This window comes from Hemitrygon akajei, chromosome 10 (assembly GCF_048418815.1).
Source record: "Hemitrygon akajei chromosome 10, sHemAka1.3, whole genome shotgun sequence".
In the NCBI taxonomy this organism is placed as follows: domain Eukaryota; kingdom Metazoa; phylum Chordata; class Chondrichthyes; order Myliobatiformes; family Dasyatidae; genus Hemitrygon; species Hemitrygon akajei.
The window spans coordinates 76,145,045-76,170,840 of NC_133133.1; the positions used below are offsets into that span (position 1 = coordinate 76,145,045).

General features: G+C 45.2%; 1 protein-coding gene across 3 annotated transcripts in view; it reads right to left on the reverse strand.

The window, feature by feature from the left end:
• Nucleotides 1–25,796, reverse strand: part of LOC140734488 (proteolipid protein DM alpha) — a 48,610-nt gene that overhangs the window by 1,143 nt on the left and 21,671 nt on the right. For 2 of the 3 annotated variants that reach the window (XM_073058502.1, XM_073058503.1), the window contains exons 2-6: nt 11,852–12,038; nt 10,133–10,289; nt 2,966–3,134; nt 1,963–2,036; nt 1,172–1,237 (exon numbers count right to left, since the gene is read on the reverse strand). In XM_073058502.1, coding sequence (XP_072914603.1) covers nt 1,172–1,237; nt 1,963–2,036; nt 2,966–3,134; nt 10,133–10,289; nt 11,852–12,038 — 653 coding nt within the window. The remainder of the gene's footprint in view (nt 1–1,171; nt 1,238–1,962; nt 2,037–2,965; nt 3,135–10,132; nt 10,290–11,851; nt 12,039–25,796) is intronic. The other variant, XM_073058504.1, reaches the window with a different exon arrangement.

The window sequence follows — 25,796 nt, forward strand, 5'->3', positions numbered from 1 at the left end:
TCAGGATCCCCAGACTTGTACACCAATTCTGGACCTGCACATCTACTCTCAATGCTCCCCATGGCCCCATCATTCAGTGTGTTCATCTTACCCTTCAGTATCCCCAAATATATCACCTTGTATTTCTCAGGATTAAATTCAATCTTCTATTATTTTGTCCACTTTGCCAGCAGATCAAAAACATGAGAAAGTCTGCAGATGCTGGAAATCCAAAGCAACACACACTAAATGCTGGAGGAACTCAGCAGGTCAGGCAGCATCTAGGGAAATGAATACTTAGAAGTTTGGGGCTGAGACCCTTCTTCAGGACTGAGAAGGAAAGGGAAAGATGCCAGAATAAAAAGTTGGGTGAGGGGAGGGGATAGAGATTAGCTGAAAGGTGGTAGGTGAAGCCTAAAGGGGGAGCAATGGGCAGGTAAAAAATATTAAAAGGTCAGAGTGGGGAATAGAGGAAGAGGGTGGGGGGATATGTTCACCAGAAGGTGAAATCGATGTTCATGCCATCAGGTTGGACGCTGCCCAGACAGAATAAAAGGTGTTACTCCCTGACCCTGATGGTGGCCTCATCTTGGCACAAAAGGAGGGCACGTATTAACATGTTGGAATGGGAATGGGAATTAAAATGTTTGTCCAATGGGAAGTCCCACTTGTGGTAGATGGTGCAGATCATTATCTTTCTGTAGCCTGAAGCTATCCCACCGCACCACCAGCACAGCACTACCAGCTTGGCTCTGAGGTTAAGCTTCCATGGACATCCTAGCAATGCATGTCAAGATGCAGCCACCAGAAATGTCTAAAGCAACACTGCATCATCTCCTGCAGGTCAATTAAATGTGACTTGCTGGAATAACATTGTCAAGGCCACAGCTCTATAACTGGGGCCAACCTTTTGCACACACTGTGCTCATTCATGTGAATTGCTGTGATCCTTCCTCTTGCTGGGCAGTTGAGGGTTGCGGGGCAAATTGCACACAAGTGGAGTTGGGGTGGGGACATTCATGATCATACAGACTGGTGGGGCAGGTTCGAGGGGGTTGATGCTCCATTTCTCCGCTTACTGTGTTCTCGTGTGTCGAGAGTTTCGGCGTACAATGAGATTCAGTCTCTTCGCACACAAAGAAATGCATTCACTCCATCCAACACCCCGGTTATCCGCCATTCTGCAACTTACCAAAGCAATGGCCGTTGCTGCAGCTCCGGCAAACGTTGCGATGAACAAATGGTAGGTCAGCTCCAGCTATAGCCAAAACACAGAAATGCAGAGAAGAGAGTCGATTTTAAATCCAATATTGATAGACCAAAAAGCATTACAATGTCAGTGAGAGGACTGACTGTTTCCTTCCACTCGGAGGGTTCAGGGACAGCGATACGTCTGGGGAATTTTGTTCTACTATTTGGAATGCAGCAGTGCCCACTGGAAATCTTCAAACATGATACAAGGAGGCATAATTGTAGGGTAATTGGAGGAAAGTATGGGGGGGATGTCAGAGATAAGCTTTCTTTTATACAGGGAGGGGTGAGTGTGTTGAACACCTTGCCGGGGTGGTAATAGAGGCAGATATATTAGGGGGATTCAAACAAACATTTAGATGGATGGTAGAAAAATGGAGGGCTTTGTAGGAGGGAAGGGTTAGATTGACCTTAGATTAAAAGGTTGACACACATCGTGGGCCGTAAGGCCTTCATTGTGCTGTAACATTATAAGTTCTATGTGATGCTATATCAATGTAAAGTAAATCTCCCTCTGCATGGTCCCGTCACACAGAGAGACAACAGATCTCTCCACAAAGCCTCATCGTACAGGTTAAATACAGAGTGAAGATGGCCCACTCACACCCTACCTATCTTTGGAACCAAAGCTGAGGTCCAAATGGGAATGAGTGGGTGAAAGTTGGGAATGTCCCAGCTCACCACACCACCTTGCCAGGTGAAGCGGTGATCTAAGTTAGGGCTGCCACTTACGTTAGAGTTGTTGCAGACAAGGGATAAATTCATGCCACAGATCTTCCCTGGACTGGCTTTCCATGGTAGCATTCCTAAAACATGAGGACATGAGGCACAAGACTCATTATGTCCTAGTTATGAATGATTTAGTGTGCATACGATCTGTTCATACACTACAATCTTCCATCAGTAAATCACAATGGGAAAGAGAAAGGCAAAGACTAGCTGATCACATCGATATGCAGCCATTCTAAAGATCACATCACCAAACACTATATCCAACCATCCTCCACCTCATGTGAAACCACAGCTCAACAACTAGTCATTCGTTTCATTCCTGAGGATTGCAATGAAGTCAGAGCTTTTCAGGAGGTGGGATGATGGCAGGACCAATTAAAGGTAGGATCCCGGGTAGTAGGCTTCCTCAGTCTTGCATTGTCCCTCACTACGGACAGAGTGTATACTCAAACTCGACTTCACTTTATCAGCAATACCCCAGCCCCTCATTAGCTCAGACTGAAAGGTCCAATAATCTTTATATGCAAATTCTCAGCATCTCACCCTCACCCGGGGTGGGCACCTTCTCAGGCGTAGATTCTCCCAGCAGAAAATTGACTCCCGAAGATATCCAAGAACTTTACAAATGTGACTGAGATCCCACTACCGCCACCAACAACATGCTGTAACCCTTCCCCTTTTACTCCCACTCCCCCTCCCAACAAATTCAGACTGAAAAGCCTAGGCACTATCATGTGCACCCCCTCCCTTCTGACTGCCCTTGTCGCTACTCCCGTAACAACTAATCCTCCTTAAGACTAGTAACTTGACCATTGACTAGTAAGAAGAAAAACCTTCCTTGTCGGGTTAGGCACAAAGTGCCACCCTGGCCCCAACCCCTCAGAATTGCCAGTATTGTGAATCTTGCCCCTTGCCCCAAGATGAGGGCAACTTTGCGTTGGAAACTTTGTCCCTGCATTGTGGCATCTTCTGCCACCGGGCCACATGGAAACACCATCCATACCGTACTGTCTGGCGTCAATGCAGACATCATCGAAGCCAGTCCCATTCTCGGTCACTTGTCTGACTGTCTGGCACGTGGACCACATGGTGAAGTAGACGTAGACGGGCAGTGCAGAGAAGGCGAAGACTCCCATCCAGATCACACTCATTATGTGGGTCAGGAAAATGAACTGCAGCAAGAGAAGTTGACAGCAGACTTGGTAGAGATCATCACAACATGTTTATAGTGACAGGGGAATGGTCGGAAACGCCGACTAGGAGAGGTTAGGGGGGATTTCTCAATACCTAGAAGGGTGAAACACCCTGGACAATGAGAATGAGTTTGATAGCAAATTTACAGTATAAAGCTTGGTATACTACGGTAATTCCTCCAGTACTAGTGCACAGAGGCTGCAGGGTGCACCATTCTACTGACTCACCAAGCTACTCTGCCAACCAGTCCCAAGCCTACATCCTCTGCCAACCAGTCCCAAGCCTACATCCTCTACCAACAAGCACAAGCCCAGCAGGTGCAGAAAAGTACAAACAGCTCCATCTTCCCCAAGTCCCGCACCATCCTGGACTGGAAACACATCACCACTCCTTCACTGTCACTGGGTCTAAATCCTGGAACACCCTACAGCACTTTGAGGGAACATTTTCACAGAGTGACAGCAGTGGCTTAGGATGACACCTCATCATCACCTGTTCAAGGGCACTTGGGGATGGGCAATAAATGCCCACCTGCTAATGGTGCCCAGATCCTAGACTACTTAAAGAGTCGCTTTATCTCAGTCTCTTGTGGCTCCACAGCTCTCTTGGACAAAGAGTTCCAAAGTTTCACTCACATTTGGGGTGAAGATATTTCTTCTCATCTCTGTCCTGAATGACTGAGCCCTATTCTGATACTGTGACACCCCCACCCCCCAATTCCCGGTTCTAAACATCCAGCCAGAGGAAACAACAGACCTTCATTAACTCTGCCCAGGCCCAGAAAAATGCTCCGCATTTGAATTAAATCACCTCTCATTCTTCTGAACAAACATGAACCCCTCCACCCCAGGAATCCATTCAGTGAACATTTGCTGTACTCCAGCGAGTACACATATCCTGGTAAATTGGTCACATGCACCGAGGCACAGTTTAAAACCTGGGTTCTGCATGTCATCCCCACAGATCATTTCATCGTGTCAGTACATCAAGTAGCACAAGAGAGAAGCATTAACAGAATGCAATTGTGTTTCACCATAACTTCCTTGGGTAGTGAGACCAGCTCTGTATACGATACACATAATGAATGGTAAGGCCATAGCAAGTATTAAGGGACTGAGGGACACTGGCATACAAGTCCGAGGATTGCTGAATGTGGCCGCACAGGCAGATAGGCTGGTAATGTGGGAAGCCAGCCTTTATTTGGAAGGCGTAGAATATACCAGCAGGGAAGTTGTGATACGGGTAAATAAATCTTTGGTGAGGCCACATTTGAAATGCTGTGCGTAATTTTGGTTTCTAAAGTACAGAAAGAACATAATTACACTGGAAACAGTAGAGAAGGGGCTGTCTGGGATGTCACATGAGATAGAATATCTCAGTGAACAGGAAAGACTGGACAAGTTGGGCTTATTTCCTTTGAAGTGAAAGAGGCTGGGGAGAGGGGTCCTTGTTAATATATTAAAAAACCATGAGAGAGTAAAACAAGAGTAAACATTAGAAAACTTCTCCCAATAGCAGAGTTTGTAAGATGAGAGCACACAGGTTTAAGGTAAGGAGTAAGAGACTTAGTGGAGCTAGAAGGAAGATTGCTTTTTCCACCAGGAGGAGAGTTAGAATCTGGATCACGCTGCCTGAAGAGGTGGTGGAGGCAGAGAGTCTCATAACATTTAACTAGCATTCATATGAGCACTTGAATCACCAAGGCGCAGAACGCTACTGACCAAGTACTACAAATGGGCCCAAAATGCTGCTGGAACACAGCAGGCTAGGCAGCATCTAAAGGGAGAAGAACTGTCGACGTTTTGGGCTGAGACCCTTTGTCAGGACTAACTGAAAGGAAAGATAGTAAGAGATTTGAAAGTAGGAGGGGGAGGGGGAACTGCGAAATGATAGGAGAAGACCGGAGGGGGTGGGATGAAGCTAAGAGCTGGAAAGGTGATTGGCAAAAGTGGTACAGAGCTGGAGAAGGGGAGAAGGGAAAAGATCATGGGACGGGAGGCCTCGGGAGAAAGAAAGGGGGAGGGGAGCACCAGAGGGAGATGGAGAACAGGCAGAGTGATGGGTAGAGAGAGAGAGAAAAAAAAACAAGCAACTAAATAACGTATTTAGTTATCCCTGACGCACCTCATAATCACAGCTGTTTATTCCCACTTCCTTTTCTAGTTGTTAACCATTCCTCAGTCCATGGTAACCAACACAGTGCCCACTAATAATTAATAATCACTTTTGTATCATCTGATCAAAAGCCTTTTGCAAGTCCAATGCACTACATCAACTATTTTGCTCTATCTGTTTTGCCCATGTCAGTTTTGCCAGAAATAACCTCTGAGCTATCAGAATTGTCAAACATGGCTGTCTTTCACAAATTCCTACAGATTATGCCCAATGGTTTTCTTATTTAAGTATCCAAAACCCATTCCCTCATTACAGATTTCAGTACTTCCTCTCCTACAAATGCCAGGCTTACTACACGCCAGCTTTCCATTTTCTTTCTCCAACCTTTCTTAAACAGTCTGGTTATATCTTCTACCTTTCAAGCTGTGAGAACCAGTCCAGAATCCATGAAAGTTGGCAAACAGTGCACTCCGTCTCTCTATCGCCAGATTCTATAGAACCCTTGAATGCAGGTCACCGGTTCCCAAGAATTTATCATCTTTCAGCCACATTAATGTCTCCAAGGAATCTTCTTTTAACTAAATTTAATAACTTCCACCTCCTCATTCACTCTGGACCTGTTGTTCTCCAGGAGAGCTCTGTGATTCCTCAATGCAAGATATTTGTTTAATTACTCTGCCATTTCCCTATTCTCTCAAACAATTTCTCTTACATCAGTCTGTGAACCCACATTAAACTTTGATATAGGAAACTTCAGTCTGCGTTTGTGTTTTACACAAATTGCTCCTCAAGTCTACATCACTGTCTTGATTTAATCAGTTGAGGCAAATGGAAGAGATTCCACTATGACCTTGATTTATGCCCCGTGATTAGTGGAGAAGTTTAGAGGTGTCAGGAGTTTAGTAGCTTTCAGAGTCACAGAGTTCAACATCTGGCTCTTCAACCCATGTCATCTATGCCAAATATGATACCCATCTACACTAAGCACCTTTGATTGTGTGGTTAGGCAAAGCTCAACTGCCATCTGTAAATTCACTGCCGACGTCACTGTTGTTGACAGAATCTGAGATGGTGGCGAGGAAGTGTACAGGAGCAAATTAGATAGGTTGGTCGACTAGCATCACAACACCAACCTTGCACTCAATGTGAGGAAGACCAAGGAACTGAGTGTGGCATTCAGTAAGGGGAAGCTGGGAGAACACACACCAATCCTTACTGAAGGCTCAGCAGTAGAAAGGGCAAGAGGTTTCAGTTTCCTGGGCATCATCATCTCATGATGATGATCTAACCTGGGCCCACCATACTGATGAAGGCACTTCAGTAGCTAATACTCTATTAGGAGTTTGAGGAGATTGGAATGCCACCAAAGACTAGCAAATGTCTGCGTGTGTACATGGAAACCATCCTGACTGATTGCATCACCATCTGGTGTGGAGGCACCAAGGCACAGGATCAAAAGGCCCTTCAGAGGACCAGGGACTCAGCCAGCTCCATCACAGGGACAAGCCTCCCCACCGTCGAGGACATCTTCAAGAGGCAATGTCTCAAGAAGGGGGCACTCATCACGGAAGACCTTCTCTACCCAGGACATGCCCAGTTCTCATGCTACCATCAAGGAGGTGGTACAGGAGCCTGACAACAGCTTCTTGCCCTCTGCCATCAGATTTCTGAACAGTCCATGAACATTAGCTCACTATTTCTCTTGTGCACTAGATATTTATTTTTACTGTAACTTGCAGTATTTTGTCACGCCTGCACTGTACCACCATCGCTATACAACAAATTGAACCTGACTCTGATTGGGCCCGTATGTCCTAAATTTTTCTTATCCATCTACCCGTCCAGATGTCTTTTAACCATTGTTAGTGTACCCACTTCTACTACTTCTAGCAGCTCGTTTCATATACCCACATCCCTTTGTGTGAAAAATTTGCCATACAGGCCTCTGTTAAATCTTTCCTCTCTCATCTTGAACCTGTAACCTCTTCTTTTCAGTCCTCCGTCCCTAGGAAGAGACTGTGACTATCTATTCTATTTACGTCCCTCATAATATTATAAAGCTCTAAAATAGAGTCTACAGCCCCCTTTGCTCCAAGGGAAACAATCCCAATCTCTTACAACTCAAGCCCTTGAGTCCAGGCAGCACTACTGTGAATCTTTACTGCACCTTCTCTAGTTTAATCATATCCTTCCTATAATGTGGCAACCAGAGGTACACACAATGCTTGCCAGGAGCTTACCAGCCTGTGGCAGGATTTATACTGCTGCTCCATTATCCTGCTGAAGCCTCGTATGCATGTACAGTAAACACTTTCCAAGATCAGACACTACAAACTGCTCACTCTGCCCTTAGTGTTGATAGAACATTTCACCAGACAAAAGCATGACTTCCATCCCCTTGGGCCAAACACCCTGATGACATGATTATTATTAACTCTCTTTCTGCTTTTTTTCTGTACCAGCCCAAAGCATTTTTATGAACTTTAGAACACGTGCCATTAAAAACAAGTATTTAAAACTGAGGAACACACACAAACTGCTGGAGGAACTCAGCAGGCCAGGCATCATCTAGGAAAAGAAGGATTTCGAACCAAAACTTTGACTGTACTCGTCTCCTAGATGCTGCCTGGTCTGTTGATTTCTTCCAGCATTTTGTGTGTTGCTCGGATTTCCAGTGTCTGCAGATTTTCTCGTTTGTGATTTAAAATTGAGAAGTTTCTTCTCAAGGGGATGGGGATCTCTGGATCTCCAAGGGGTTGTGAAGCCTAGATTTTTGGAGGTATTGAAAGAGGAGGGAAATTGTTTTTAAACTATATGGGAATCACAGAAGAGTAATTGAGACATAACATGTACTGAATGAAAAGGCGGCTTAGAGGGGCTGAGTGGCCCGAGGATTAAAACAGTGGACACAATTTTAAATACTGACTCTCTCCAGCTGTATGGAAAATGGAGGCAGGAACTATAGGCCCTCCAGCTGTCAACCAAGTTCCCATTCTGATCAAATTCTCAAGGTACAGTGTACTCCTGGTGCTATTTAAGGCTGCCCTATGTGTTGTTGTGATGGGCAGATTACTGGCCACGAGTGTGAGCAGAACAAAGTCAAAAGTAAATTGCATGTTTGGATGTGGCAAACGCAAGCCAGTTTGTTCTGACGTCGATGAGAAATGTTACTGATATACATGTCATACGTTGTAGCCAACACAGCTGAGAGTCTGGGCTGGTCTTGGTGGCATCACCCTCTGGAAAGCATTTATAACAGCTCGACACGTGCTACCCTTAGACCTTTGGCTTAACATCCCATATAAGACACCCAGGTTAGTGCCGAGGGAATGCTGTACATTACAGATGTCCTTATTCAGACAAAACACAGAGGAAAGTCCTGTGACATTTTGTGAAAAGCAGAGTAGAACTAGCCAAGCAAAACCACAACTCACCACCTCAGTCCTGCACAAACTGGCTTCTGCTTTCATGTCTTGTGATCTGGACATCAGTGGCAAGACCAATATTTACCATCCATCCCAGCCTGCACTCGAGTAGGTGCCAATGAGCAGTAGATCCATTGATTTATAAATGAAGTTATATTTCTGACCCAACTGGTCCATGCCCACCAAGGTGCCTTATTGACTTAGTCCCAAATCCTACTAATCCTTTCCCATTCTTTCTTTCTTTTCCCCTTTATAAAATTTTAACTTTGTCTACCTCTACTGCTTCCCCTGGCAGCTTGGTCCATATATTCACCACCCTGGCTGTGAAATTTGCCCTTTAAATCCTCCCCTCTCGTAAACCTATACCTTTAAGTTTTTGACTCACTCTGGGGAAATGACTGGAACTATTCGCCTATCTATGCACCTCATGGTTACAAAAACCATTATAATGCCTCCTACAGTCAAAGGAAAACATTCACAACTCATCCAGCCTCAGTTTACAATTCAAGCCTTTGGATTCCAGCAAGAACCTTGTGAATAGTTTCTGCAACCTCTGCTTTAATCACATGGCCCTGCATGGTACAATGTCCAGAACTGCACACAGTCCCTGTAGCACACCAATGGACACAGGCTACAAACCCTCTCCTTCCACCAAGCCTACTTTGTATACAACAGGTAGCTCACCATACATCCTACGTGATCTAACCTTCCAGACGAGCCTGCTGTGTAAGACTACTGATCTACTGAAGTCCATGCAGTGAAGGTGCTCCCACCATGTATTGGGAAGAGAGAGCCCAGATTTATACCCAGTGATGATGAAGAAACTATATACTTCCAGGTCATGGGGAACATGCGACTTCAGAAGGACCCTGTAGTCAGTGGCATGTCCGCTTTGTCCCTCACATTATGAAGGTGAGTCAGGGATATTTGTTCACTGTAATATTTTTGGAGTAACCAGATATTATGTAGGGTGCTACATAAATTCAAGTCCTTCCATTTTACATATACTTGATGGAACACATGAAATGATCTGAATGGCTTCTCAGTGCTTTCCTACCAAGAGAGTGAAACAAAAATTCACCAGTTCTCTCCATGAAGTTTTGTAATGCTTCCTAGTAATGGAAGTCAAGAATAGCTTCCCTAAACAATCAAACGCTCTTTGTTCTCTTGCCTGTCAATCACCCTCTGTCCAACGCACAGCACCAAGCTCCACAGGCCTGTCTGCATTGTGTCACCATACTTGCCTGGGTCTTGAAGAAACAGTGGATTACTGACAGCAGAAGTATACCATCCCAGAGCAACATGGTCTCCAATGGGGCACCAACTCAGATCAAGGGTCAGTTTCTAGTTCTCCCTACCCATCAAAAATTCACCAAATGCAAGGATAGGCAGCCAAGCGACGGAAGGGGTCGGAGCAGAGGCTCCACGAGACTTACTGTGGCGCTGACGCATCTGCCGCACATTGTGGTCCTGAATTCCCCAAAGAGGGACTTGACAGCACTGGTGGTGTAGAATCCTTCGGCCAGCAGCAGCACGCCATACAGGAAAAAGAAGGATGCAGTCCCATAGATAACGTACTGGAAGATCTGGACCCTGGAAGCACAGAGAGGATGGGTACTAATGAGCAATCATATCATCAATATAGGTCCAAGGAAGGGAACATTGTGGGAGCAAGGGAACCCAGCTGTCGGGCAGATCTGCGTGGCTTGGGTAGTTGGACTCCCACTGCACCCTCCCAGGTAACAGGAACAATGAGTAAATTGGGACAAGAAAGGGACACAAATGGAAAGAATTCATCTCAAGACAGTTCTGAATTGATTCCAGTGACCTCTTACCTAGAGAAGCCTCTGATACCCTTCCCCAAGAATGTTAATGGCATAGGCAGCTGAACGGTTACTTCCACCTTTTACACTACCACCCCTTCCGACTTGCCCGCTGGCTTTTCTCTCTCTGCACTTGATCCACAAAGTCCACAAAAGGCTGGGTAAGAGCAGGATGCACCCCAAGGCCAGGAGCTCCAGAACTGGGGCTCTCACAGTCAGAATAAGGGTTTGGCCATTCCTCACTGCAAAAAAGAGAACCTTCTTCACTTGGAGGATTGTGATCCTTTGGAATTCCCTTTCTGGGGGTGGAGGGTAAGTTGAGTCATTGAGTTCATTCAAGATGCACTGACATCTGGATATTAAATGAATTTTGAGAAATGGGAATTGTACAAGAAGGGGATGTCAGGAGATTGAGTGCCAATTCCAATTGGTAGGTCACTGGTGGAGAGTGTTAGCAGCTTTATGTACTCGGACCAATTGTCCAGTGTTCAGCACATAGACAGAATAACGAAAAAGACACTCCAACATCTCTTTTTTTTAAGTTTCAGGACATTTGACATGTCATGAAATACTCTAATAAACTTCTGCAGGTGCACTGTTGAAAGTATCGCAACTGCTTGCATCACAGGCTGGTACAGCAATTCCAATGCACAGAAATACCAGAGGATGAAGACAGCAGTAAACTCAACCTGCTCCCTTGCATGCACGGCTCTCCTCGCCACTGGGAGCCTCGACATGAGGAGCTGCCTCAATGTGACATTCATCAAAGATACCCATTATACAGGCCATGCCCTCCTCTCACTTCTACCATCAGGCAGAATCCAAAAGTTCCACACCAGCAGCTTCAGTACCAGCTGCTCCCTTGTAACCTTCAGGTTCGTGAAGTGTCCTTCACAACCTATTCCTCCTGACTACAAAAGACTGCGGACCATCTCCTGCACTGTCACAGACTTGCTTCTCATTGTTTTTTTCATTATTGCCTTGTTTTCACAGTCCTTTAGTTGACTCTCTTTAATAATGTATGTCCATTTTGTGCTCTGTGAGTTGCTATCTGAATCGGCATGCCTGTGATGCTGCTGCAAATCAGTCCTTCACTGTACCTGCCCTCGTGGCAATGATCAACTTAGAAAATGGGGCCATGGTCCTGATATGGGTGGAGCATCTCCAACTTCTATACCTTACCACTTTGCTTCTCCAAACATTTTAAAAAACCCAAATTTAATTTTATTCCTCAAATTTCCACACATTGGACAGAACCTGCCTCACATGTCCGAAGATACCACACTGACCTTCTACAAGGGTAGAAAACAGGGAGGAGACGGAGCTACTTACAGGGTCACCAGGACAGCGTAGTCCACAAAGTCATGGGAGAAGTGTTCCTCGATAAGCTTCTCGGTCCCAGTCAAGGCCTCGTGACCACAGCCACAGAACAGGGCCACGCCCACAAAGCATAGAATGGTAGCGATGAGGGAAGCGTAGGGAACTCCCCTGAGGCATCGTACACAGCACTCTGAGCAGCCTGCAAGGGAAAGGTACAGTTCATAACACAGTGCCGGTCCACCCCCTGCTCGTCAGCATCCATCCCATCTACTACAGCAAACAGTCTGACTGACCAGAACTCGTATCTCTCTCTCCAAATTTCACCCCATCCTCGGTAACATAACTACAACACCAAAATGCATTATCGTACAATTCCTAACACTGTATTCTGTCTGCTACTTTCTTGCCCATTCTTCCAATTTGTCTAAGCCCCGCTGCAATCGCATTGCTTCCTCAGCACTACCTACCTCTCTACCGCTCTTCGTATTATCCACAAACTTTGCCACAAAGCTATCAATTCTATTATCCAAATCTTTGACAAACAATGTGAAAAGCAGTGGTCTGAATACGACACCACTAGTCACCGGCAGCCAAACAGAAAAGGCTTCCTTTATTCCCACTGGCTATCTCCTGCCTGTCAGCCATTCCGCTACCCATGCAAGTATCTTTCCCACAACACCATAGGATTTTATCTTGTTAAGCAGCCTCGTGTGGTACCTTACTAAACGCCTTCTAAAAATCCAAGTAAATGACATCCACTGCCTCTCCTTTTTCTACCCTGCTTGTTACTTCCTTGAAGAACTCTAACAGATTTGTCAGGCAAGGTTTTCGTTTACAGAAACCATGCTGACTTAGACTTACTTTATCATTAGTCTCCAAGTACCCCGAAGCCTCATCCTAAGTAATAGACTCCAACACATTCCCAACCACTGAGGTTAGGCTACCTGGCCTATAATTTCCTTTCTCTTGCCTTCCTCCCTTCTTAAAGAATGGAGTGACATTTGTAATCTTCCAGTCCTCTGGGACCATGCCAGAATGAAGTGATTGTTGAAGATCATGACCAATGCATCCGTTACCTCTTCAGCAACCTCCCTCAGGACTCTGGGATGCAGGCCATCTGGTCAGGTGACTTATCCACCTTACGACCTTTGAGTTTGCCATACAAAAGCAATGGCAGTCACTCCTGCTCCCTGACATTTCTCCCCGTGACCGTGTGGGTTTCCTCCCACAATCCACAGATGTACCAGTTGATAGGTTAATCGGTCATTGTAGATTTTCCCGTGATTAGAGCAGGCTAGGGTTAAATCGGGAGTTGCTGGAAGGGCCAACTCCAACCGTATCTCAATAAAATCAATAAACCACTCACCAAAATCCTGAGATATGGAATAGAGTTCATTCTTATGTGAGGAAGAAGTTAGTGAATCAAATAGATTTTTTTCCATCTCATGCTTATTGACTGGTTCATTTGCGTATCAGAGCCTTAGGGAATTATGGAAAATAATGAGATGGATCATTTTATAGGAATGCAACCATCCCCTCGTTCCCCCATAACGCAGGGGACACCTGTCCCTCAACACCAGCTGAGAGACTGTAGAGGTTCCCAACACAAAGTGTGGATGCCTTTCACCTGTCCCACCCTTTACCTGGAGACCTTTCCCCCATTGCTGCACACTCCAACCAGAGGAATCAACATGCCAGCGCACACCTGATCATTCTGGTCACAGCAAGATCTCCTCTCGTTCTTTAAAAATCTGCTGTAGCTTGCCTTTGACTCTCTTCAGCCGGAAGACGCTCACATCTTTTTAGTTAACAGTGGAACAAAGCTCTAAAACAGGTAAGGCTTTCTTCAGATATAGAGCACAAAGCTGTGAGAGCTCTTCCTGCTGAGGTCTCACCACATTCCTACACATGCAGCAAGGCTACTGGCCCCGACAGAGATCAACGCATCACTTACTTGCTGTATCTGTGTATGTTCTTGTACACCAACACTTACTAATTAATTCACCGTTTAAAAAGCATTCCCTTTTCTATGCTTTCTAAAAACACGAATATCTCACATTTTCCAAGGGCTCCAACTTGCCAGTTTTAACCAATAATAAACAAAAAGGCAAAAGATAGAAATTTTATTTTCTGCACCAATGTAACAAAGCTCCATTTTTCCAATAGATCTTAAAATATCAACCATGCATTTTTCTCAAGCACTATTTCTTACAAAATGCAGAAATGGAATACTGTCTACAATGAGTAACTATGAAAATATAACAGAGCCGCCGGCCAGAGGCAAAACTGAGCATCTATTTGGGGACAAACTGCCTAGAATAGAAGACTTTAATCAGCACTATCATCACCAGCAATTTGACTGCAGTTCTTATAGAAAGCAAAAGTAACTGCGACTGCCAAAAAGTTATATTTAAAATAATTACAAAGACCCAGTCTTCCCAAACAAGGAAAATGACCAAAGCTGAACCAAAAATAGTGAGTGACTGATTCCAGCCGGAATTATGCCCTGGGAAACAAGAACCTTTTCCCATCTCTCGGGAGTCAGCTCTAGGCAAAGGCAGACATTGATGATGAAGCTCGCCATTGCCTTCAATGCCCTGCATGACATTCAGTCAATTAAGGAAAGGAATGTCTGAAGATTAACATACAACATGCAGCAAAGTATGGGCCTTTGGCCCATGATGTTAAGCGGACCTATATTAAGCTACCCCGTGATTAATCTAACTCGTCCTGCCTACACAGCTGATAACTCTTCAGTAATCTTCCATCCATGTGCTTGAGTCTTTTAAATGTCCTCATTAAATCAACCTCTCCTACCACTCCCAGCAGTGTGTTCTAGGCTCCCACCACTCTCACGTAATTAAAAAAAAATAACTCTAACACTTCTCTAAACTTTCTTCTACTCACTTTGAACAGTTGTCCTCTGGTGTTGTCCATTGCTGCCCTGCTGACTGTCCACTCTGATTTAGCCTCTTATAACCTTATACACCTCCATCCTGGTAAATTGCCTTTGTGCCCTCTCTAAGGCCTCAGCACCCTCCCTATGAGGTGACCAGAACTGAACACAATACACTGTTGACCAACCAGATTTTCACGGAGCTGTATCATTACTTCATGGCTCTCAAACTCAACCTCAGGATATTAAAGGCCAGCACAACATATGCCTTCTTAACCATCCTATCACCTTGCACAGCAGTTTTGTGGAATGCCTGGGCTTAAACTACAAAGCTCTCTGTTTCTCCACACTGCTAAAAATCCCAATGTTAACCTTGTACCCTGCCTTCAAGTTCGAACTTCCAGAGTGAATCACTTCACACTGAACACCATCTGCCACTCCTCTGCCCAAATGTAACCAGCGACAGCCTTCTACACTATCTACAAGGCACCCAACCTTTGTCATCTGCAAATTTACTAACCTATCCTTCCACTTCCTCGTCCTAGTCTTATAAAAATCACAAAGAGCAGGGTTCTCAGAAGAGATCCCTGCTGAACACCACTAGTCACTGACCTCCAGCCAGAATATACTCCATGTCCTACGACCGTCCGCAAGCCAATTCCATGGATCCTGTGCCTTGTGACTTTCTGGATTAAGCTCTCACATCTATCATGGAACTTTTGGTCTACTGAGCAGAAATGGCCACTGCCTCCTCTGTGTTTCTGAGGCCTGGACTACCTACAGCAGAAATCTCAAGCTGACACAATACTACCAATGTCGACTCCTCAAAATACTCCAGCCTCACTGGAAGGACAAGTGAGCTAACACCTCTACCTGTCGTGGTCAGCTATGTTAGGTGGGCTATATTGTTTACACACCACAGTCCCGTGAAATATTACTCTATATTCCAATCCTATCCAAAGTCAGACAGAGAAAAAGATGTGAGGATGTGCTCAAAGCTTCCTCGAAGGAATACAAAATCTTCACCTCCTGTGCATCAGGGGCACAACTGAGGCCTAGTACAAGCAGTGGAAGGAGCACCCTCCCTGTGAGAAAGTCTGTAGCTCCCACATTCACCTCATCAGTCACTTCAGAATCCAAACAAGCAGAGTCAAAATAAGTCATCTTCGGTCCCCAAGGAGGAAATTAAATTATGCTTCACATTGTGCCGGGTTTTCCAGAGCACAGCCCGTTATTTAGATTCTAGAGTCTGATCTGTAGCTCACTAATATGTCCTCTTCCAATTTCCAGCCAGCGGCTTGGTCAATGGCGCAACATGCCCACAGTACAGACATACTCTTTACAGCGCAGTGCTCGACTCAAACTCAGTCTAAAATGCTTTGCTTCATTTATTGCCAACTGTTGGAAAAATCTAACCCTTTCTCTCCAGTCCACAAGACTGTATGACTGCCATCACCACCATCTCATTTCCAAAATTATGGAGTTTCACACACAAGATGCTGGAGAAACTCAGCAAGTCAGGCAGCATCTGTAGAAGGGAATAAGCAGTTGATGTTTTGGGCTGAGACCCTTCATCAGGCCCAAAACATCGACTGCTTATTCCCCTCCATAGCTGCTGTCTGATCTGCTGAGTTCCTCCAGCATTTTCTGTTTGTTGCTCTGGATTTGCAGAATCTGTTGTGTTTATGACAGTGAACGTTTGGGGTAGTTTTTCCAAATGCCTCTATAATGTTATTGCTGTAGTCTATTGTAGGGCAGAACTGTGGAGGAACTTTGGCACAAAATGTACACACCCACTGATGGAGCTCTGTTTATCTTCCGACCCTTAGGGCTCTTTCGGGATTCAGGAATGACGAGCAGTCTTAATTCTAATGATTGCTTATGTTAGAGTACAAACAAACACACAAGTAGTAAGCAAACAAAATAAAGAGCTGAGAAACGATGCTGAGAGGTAAATGAGCAGCAAAGAATGCAAAAAGTTGGCGCCTCTGAGAAATCCATCGCTTTTATAGATAAGGAAAATTGCTTATTAGATAAGCTGAACCAAACAATGATTGCACAATTACATCACGTGGGTAATGTGCTAATACAGAGCCAATGAAAAATGAGGAAGGTGATAAACCGTTAGTTTAGTTGCTATACCGCTTTCTGCCAGTGGGTGGCGATGAACCACCAGACTTTGAAAAATACATGTCAATCACTCCAAGCTAGGGCTGATTATTTTGTTAAATTCAAGCCTCAATCAGATACAGATGATTTATTCATCCTCTTATTCACGCATCTACCGTCACCAAGTTATTCTACTCCTGTTTCTGAAAGCGTCTCCCCACTGCATCTCCAGACTGATCTCAGTCCATCTCCAGGACACGGAACACACAGTGAGTCACGTGGCACCAGTGTCACACATAGAGCCAACAATACAGCTCCTCTTTCCAAACTCACCACACACGGGACCCCGCTGCCACTCTGCCAGTTTCTCACACACTCGCTTCACCTGCTTATATCCTTTACAGGGTTTTTAAATTCTGAGCCTGACTCACTTTCCCACCCAGCTTCAGAAGGCCAGCAGGTTTGTACACTCGGCACTGTCAGCGCAGACTGAACTCAGCCCAACAGACACACAGATTAGCATCAGGATCCAACAAGTCACAACTGGTAAACTCTATTTTAAAACCAACCTTTGCTCCATCCTCTTACCAACCTCACCAAACAAACCCAACACAATTCCCAGGCCTCAAGCACAGTAAACATTCAGTGTGATAGAAAGATAGCACTGTGCAATGTCATACCCAGTAATTCAGGAACAAACCCTTGTTCAGGACCCCCCCAGCCCCCTCCCCCATCCATCCCACAATCGCTTTCACCTTCTACCATCAGGCAGAAGGTACCGCAGTGTAAGACCATGGACTGTCAGGCTGAGAGCAGCTCCTCGCCCCAAGCTGTGAGACTCCTGAACACTCCGTTACTGCCCAGGTATTGATGACAAGTCAGTAACATCGTGCTGTTGTATGTTTAACCACCTGTACGCTGAATATGCACTTTATGTTAACTTGGACATCTACATAATTTTATATCATGTTAATATTATTTTATGGTCTGTATATGATATATATGCTGTGTTCTTCACGGTCCCAGAGGAGTGTTATCTTATATATATATAGACAGACAGACAGACTCACTCACACACACACACACATGAATGACAATAAACTGGATAAACTGGAACATGAACTTTCCTCCAATCCTTTGCCCAACAGCAATTCCCATGATCTGAACTTTGACCAAAATGTACAATTATCCCGAGTCTGCACACAGCCAAGGCCTCGCTCAGCAAGCCTGCTGGAAACACAGCACATCTGGGCACTATTCCCAATTAAACTGCATGGAATGGACTAATGGGGTAGGAGCACAGGGGGACATGGAATTTCCATCAGCCTGTGAGTAACAAATTTAAAGCTCAGCACTGCACTCTGCTGCCCGCACAACACTACAACAGACCGCCAAAACCGTGGAGAGGAGTCAACCCAATCGAGCAACATCAAACAAAACAGAGTGTTACACCAACTACATCAACACCAGTAAATTCAGATGCCATGGAAATAAACTCAGTGTACATCTGTAAGTTTTTATTACGTACACCTGTACATCTGCTCATCAATGCAAATGTCTAATTAGCCAATCATGTGGCAATGAGTCAATGCACAAAGGTATGCAGACATGGTCAAGTGGTAGAGTTGTTGTTCAGACCAAACATCAGAATGGGGAGGAAATGACCATGGAATGATTGCTGGTGCCAGACAGGGTGGTCTGAGTATCTCAAACTGATGATCTGGGATTTTCACACACAGCAGTTTTGAGTTTACAAAGAATGGGCGATAAGCAAAACATCCAGTGAGTGGAAGTTCTGTGGGCAAAAATGCCTCGTTAATGAGAGAGGTCAGGGGAGAACGGCCAGACTGGTTCAAGCTGATGGATAGGTGACAGTAACTCAGATAACCACGCGTTACAACTGTGGTGTGCAGAAGAGCATCTCTGAATGCACAACATATTGAACCTCGAAATGGATCAGCTGCAGCAGCAGAAGATAATGAATGCACACTCAGTGTGTCGCTTTATTAGGCATAAGGGTAAATTTCCTCCCTGCACCTTGTTTGATGCATCAGGCACAACCTTGCTGGCTTACGAGGCTGAGAGGCTAACTCAACGCTCAACCCAGTATGGATGCTGGCTGGATTCGAACCTGGGACCACTCACACCAAAGTCCAGCGTGGATGCCACTATGCCACTGGGGGTGCCTAATAAAGTAACCACTAACTGTAGATAGGGTCAGTATCTTTATCCCATAGAACAGTACAGCACAATACAAACCCTTCAGTCCATGATGCTGTACTGACCTTTTAAACAGTTCCAAAGTCTAATGCTTACCCAAGGCATAACACTCCATTTTTTCTCAACCATGTGCCTATAAAATAGGCTCTTAAATGCCCCTAATGTGTCTGCCTCTACCACCACCCTTGAAGGTGCATTCCACAGACACATCACTCTGTGAAAAAACCTCCCTTTAACATCCCCTTATACATTCCTACACTCACCTTAAAATTATGCTTTCTTATTAACCGTTTCCAACCTGAGATAAAAGCACTGCCCGTCCACTCTACCATCTTATACACCTCTATCAATTCACTTCTCATCCTCCTTTGCTCCAAAAAGAAAAAGCCCTAAGCTCACTCAATCGTTCCTCATAAGGCATGCTCTCTAATCCAGGCAGCATCCTGGTAAATCTCCTCAGCATCCTCTCTAAAGCTTCCACATCCTTTCCTTAACGAGGCGAGCAGACATGAACACAATATTCCGTGGATCCTAGGTCTCCTGACTTATTGAATGAAGAACCTTTACAAATGTCTTACTAAAATCCATATAGATCACATCCACTGCTCCACCTTCATCAATTTGTTTAGTTACTTCCTCGAATAATTCAATCAGGCTCGTGGGACTTGACCTGCCCTTCACAAAGCTGTGCTGACTGTTCCTCATCAGACTGTGCTTCACCAAATGCTCGAATTCTTAACAGTCCTCTGCAATAGTTTGCAGACCACTAATGTAAAACTCACTGCTTTATAATTCCCTGGATTATCCCTATTATATTTCTTGAACAAAGGAGTAAAATATTCCACCCTCCAATCTTCTGGTACTACCCCTGTGGCCAGTAAGGATGCAAAGATCATTGCTACAGGTACAGCAATCTCTTCCCTTGCTTCCTGTAGTACCCTTGGGTTTATCTCGTCTGGCCCTAGGTAATTATCTATTGTTAAGGTATACTTATCCATTCACAAGTTCCAGCACATCCTCTTTCTTAATATTGACGTGTTCAAGCATGTTAGCTTGGCTTACACTGTCCTCACATTCATCAAGGTCCCACTCACTGGTCAATATTGAAGCAAAGTACTCATTAAGGACCTCCTCTATCTCTCTGATGACTCTGGGCACGTTTTCTCTTACATCTCTGATCAATCCTACCCTCACTCTAGTCATCCTTCTGTTCTTCACATAGGTGCAGAATTCCTTAATCCAACTCACCAAAGCCTTCTCATATCCCATATAGCTCTCCTAAGTGCTTCTTAAGCTCCTTCCTGGCTACCTTATAACTTTCAAGAGCCCTATCTGATTTTTGCTTTGTAATCCTTAAGTATACTTCTTTTTCCCTCTTGACTAGATGTTCCACGTCTCTTGTTAGTCGTGGTTCCTTCACCCTTAAATTATTTCCCTTCCTCAATGGGATAAACCCATACAAGTGCTCTCTAAACAATATCCTCACTTCTACTGTGTATTGCCCCCTGACTACATCAGCTCCCAAGTAATAGCTTCATAATTCAGCCTCATCCAATTAAATGCTTTACCATACCCTGTCCAGGGCTATGCTAAAAGTCAGAGTTGCAAACACTGTCTGCAAAATGCTTACCTAGAAAAGATTTGTCACCTGTTCATTGTCTACTACTCGATCCAGGATGGCCTCTCCTCTAGTCAGCCTGTCCACGTACTGTGTCAGGAATCTTTCCAAATACTCCTCACAAATTCTGGCCCACCTAAACCTTTTGTACTAAGGAGGTGCCAATCAATATTAGAGAAGTTAAAGCCACCCATGGCAACAACCTTGTTATTTTTGTACTTTGCCAAAATCTTTCTCCCCCAATCTGCTCCTCAGTGTCTCAGCTGCTATTGGGGGGGGGGAATAAGAATAAAATAATTGCTCCCTTCATATTTCAAACTTCCACCCACACTGACTCAGTATCTCTACAACATCTCTCTGCAACTGAGATACTACCCTTGATTAGCAATGCCTCTCCTCCACATGTTACCTCCCTTCTTGTCCCTTTTGAAATATCAAAAAACCTAGAACATTTAGTAGCCATTCCTGTCCTTGTAACAACCAGGTCTCTGTAATGGTCACATCGTTGTAGTTTCATGTAATGATCCATGCTCCAAGTTCGTCACCCCCAATCTTGTGATCTTGTTTTAACCCATCCAACTAACTGAACTCATGCCCTGTCCACTGTCTACCTTTACTCACAGTCTCTGTCTCTCCCCTTAGTTGAAACCCTCCCTGACAGCTCTAGCAAACGAGCCCCACAAGGATATTCAATGCCCCCCCAGCACCCCCGAGACCAGGTGTAACCTGTTCCTTTAGTAGAGGTCATAATTTCATCAGAGGAGATCCCAATAATCCCCAAAATCTGAAACCCTGCGCCCTGCACCAATTCTTCAGCTACACATTCATTGGCCATTTCATCATATTTTTACCCTTACTGGCCTTTGTCACTGGATCAAAAACAAGAGGGTATAGGATTAACCTGAGGAAGGTTTTAAAGCAGATCAGAGAGGTAAATTTGTTTTAAACACAGAGAGTGGTTGATAACTGAAATATGCTATCAGAGGAGGGGGATGGAATCTGGGAGAATCACTGCATTTAAGAAACATTTAAATAGACACTGGAATAGGATATAAAAGGATATGATACTCATGCAGATAAATGGGATTCAGCAGAGCCCCATTTCTGAACTCTATCTTGGACCACTAGGGGGAGTGCATGTGCTGCTGTTGGAAGCCCGCGTTAAATTCTAAATGCTGGCATTCACACCTAGCTCATTTAGTGTCCAGGAAACACCATGCTTGTCCTACATCTCACCCAGACTACACCCATGGGTGTCAGAGCCCAGGAAGATGCATCCTGCGGAGTAAAGTACTAAGTCATTGGACATTAGGCCATTTGGTAATTCATGTGCAAAGAATTTGATTACAATTTGGATGGAGATGGGCAGAAGACAGAAATGCAAATTTACATACAGCATTTGCTTTGCATGGTGCCTCTCTATGCAACCCAATGTTCTTTGCAGTCTGTGAATTTCTTCCAGGATCTCAGCAGTGGCACTTGTTTATAAATTGGCTCACTGTTGTCTCATGTTACAAGATACTGTGAAAAGTTTTAGTTAGTACACCATGCAGGTGGATCACTCCATACACAAGCACATCTGGGTGGTGCCAAAGGAAAATACACCAGATGTGCTGGTCCAATGACAGAGAGGTGCAGTGCCGGGCAGGGACAAGGGAGACTAGGAGATCAGATCACTCAGCTGGCTCCACCATATCATCATCACATCCACCAGAGCTCTTCCAAAAAAGATGTGCCATTCTAAACTTTGTCATGGGAAAAGATTACCAGGCAGAGAGGGAATGATTAAGGACATGCTCAAAGAATTACAGCTTTCTCACTGAACTCGGAGACGAGGGGAAACAGTGGGGAAGCCACTGAGAACCTTAACTTCACTATAAACAGTGAGAAGGGTCACACCACTACACAAACCAACCTTACCTCATCTGTACCTCGCTTCCTGAGAAACAGACGTCCTCTCTGGCCGCAGCCAAGGTGAGGAGGACCCCAGCCGGATCTAGCTAACCGCCTGGCTCATAGGGGCGTTGTAGAGATGAGCACCAGCTGCCTCCATCTCTCACGGTTGTGGACAAATGCCTGGGTTGCAGCAAAGCTCTCTCTGGTCCACTCTGCTATGCCGGCTGCCTATTTTTTCCTCTGTCTGTCACTTTTCCCCTGCACAGTTCCCTGAAGAATGGTGTTTGAGAATCCACTTGATCTTGTTATGTGGCCATACGATCTCAGTTTCCTCTTCTTTACTGTGGGCAATAGACCTTCGTAGTGTCTCGTGTACTGAGTGATGGTTCCTAATGCTTCATCGTTTGAGACACGGTCTGTGTAGGAGATGCTGAGGAGCCTTCTGAAGTATCTCATTTCTACTGCCTGGATCACCTTTTGCAGTTCTGCTGTCAGTGTCCATGATTTGCATGCGTACAAGAAGATGGAGAGCATGAGTACATGCAGGAGTTTCAAATTGGATCTGAGATCAATGTTATTGTCTCTCCAGACTGGTTTTAGTTCAGCCAACATTGTTGTTTGGACTGTCCTTGCAAGGACTTCAGACTTTGATCTTTCTTGGTTGATAGTGGTACCAAGACACTTGATCTGTTTGACAGTCTCTAGTTCTTGTCCACTGACTAATCTTTGTCATAATTGGCTTCTCACTGTCCTCATCAGCTTGGTTGATTTCTGTGCCATACCTGCTAGATGTATTGTCCAGATAGTTCACAAGGCAGGCCAATTCATCCTCACTTCCTGCCAGCCCATCAATACTATGAGCGAACCTGAGGTTGGTTATGATCTGCCCTCCAATGCTGACTGTGCCGATATGGTCTTCCCGAGCACCTATCATTACTTGCTCCAGGAAAATGTTGAACAGCGTGGGTGAAAGGAGGCAGACTTGTTGGACTCCAACTGATGTGTGGAGCCACTCTCCACCTGTGCCTTGAACAAGTGCCGCACTGCAAGCTTTGGGGTAGAGCTGCTTGATGGCTTGGATCAGCTCTGGCGCAGAAACAACAGGAGGAATGGAGACAGGCTAGCTCTTATTGACATCGATGGATCTGGGGTTGAGAAGGTGAACAGCTTTAAGTTCCTCGGCACTTGGGTCACCAAGGATTTCACGTGGTCTGTACACACTGACTGTGTGGCGAAAACAGCGCCTCTTTCACCTCAGACAGTTGAAGAAGTTTGGCATGGGTCCCCAAACCCTAAGGACTGTTGTTCCTACTATTTATTACAAATTAGTATAAGCTGCTCATTGCACATTCAGATGAAGTCGTAACGTGAAGATTTTTACTCCTCACACATGTGAAGATTGTAAGTAATAAAGTCAATTCAAATTTAATTCAAATGTTGTATCTCTTCTTTGTGACCCAGAGTATATCATGCCACACCCTATCGAATGCCTTCTTGAAGTCCATGAATATGTGGGAAAATGTCCTGTCGATGTTGGAACAGCAGAGTTCCAAATTTTCTGCCAACTGTACCTTTGAAGTACTTTGTGTTGGAGGGGTCCTTCAGTCTGTCCAAGTTGAATTTCATTCTGATGTTCTCGCATTTTTCGACTAAGTTCACTATCACCAGGTTGTGGTCACTTCGGGTATCTGCACCTGGGAATGTCCTTGTTGTTGCTCTCTTGATCCCACTGGTCTGCACCAGTATGTAATCGATCTGGCTATGATGGAACCAGGATAAACCCACACAAAGCTGCAGAGCCAGGTAGCATACCTGCTTGAATGCTGAGAGACTCTGCAGCCCAGCTAACAGAGGTCTTAAAGGACATAGTTTATATCTCTCTCTGAAACTCTCCACTGTCCTTGCAGGCCTCAGGGCAGCCACCATCATCCCAGTGCCCAAGAAAGCAACGGTACCTGGCCCAGGTGATTACTGCCCAGTGGCACTGATTTCAACAGTCATGAAGTGCTTTGAGCGGTTGGTCATGGATCGTAGAAAATCGCACCTTCCAGCTACACTGGACCCTTCCCAGTTCACCTACCACTCAAACCGACCCATTGATGATGCCGTAGCCTCGGCCCTCCACTCTGTCCTGTCCCACCAGGAAAACAATGCCTCATATATCAAGTAGTTGTTGATCAATTTAAGTCAGTGTTTAATCTGATGATCCCTCAGGGGCTGGTGGGTAAACTGCCCTCGCTGGGACTCAAAACCCCTCTTTGTAACTGGATTTTGGACTTCTTGATTGGCAGACCCCAGTCAGTTGAGTTGGCAGCAACATCTTAAACTCCATCACGATGAGCATTGGTGCCCCCAGGCCCGTGTGCTCAGCCCGCCATTGTTCACGCTGCTGACTCACGGCTGCACTGTCAGATTCAGCTCAAACCACATCATCAAGTTCGCTGATGGTACTACAAGGATGGCCTCTTCAGCAACAATGATGAGTCGGCATACAGTGAGGAGGGACAGAGGCTTGTCAAATGGTGGGAGAACAACGGCCTGAGACTCAATGTGGACAAGACAAGAGAGATGACTGTGGACTTTGGGAAGGCACAGTTCATCCACTCTCCATTACGCATCAATGGCTCTGCCGTGGAGAGAGTGGGGAGCACACAATTCCTTGGTGTGCACTTAGTAGATGATCTAACCTGGATCCACAGCACCTTCTAACTAGTCAAGAAGGCACAGCAGCATCTACACTTTCTGAGGAGATTGAGACGTGCGAGGCTCCCTACTCCCATTCTAGTAACTTTCTACAGGAGCACCATTAAGAGTGTTGTGTCTGGCTCCATCACCGTGCGGTATGGAAGATACAAGGCATCAGCAAGTAAAAACTGCTAAGAGGTTTCCCTCCCCCCACGCGTGACATTTACCACGGAGCGTTGCAGACGAAGGGTCCAAAGCATTGTTGAGCCAGCCATCCCACAATATCTTTGACCCACTGGAAGGAGGTACAGAAGCATCAGGACCAGGGCTGCCAGACTGGGTAACAGCTTCTTCCCCCAGACTGTGAGACTCATGAATACCCTGCCACTGCCAAGGTCTTGTCATTAGGACAGCGAGCTGTTTACCTGAGCTGCACTTTACTACATGTATTTTGAGTTACATTTTATTAACTTACAGTATAATATTTTTGGGTGTGTGATGTGTGGGTCCGGTTTCATTTGGTTATATATATC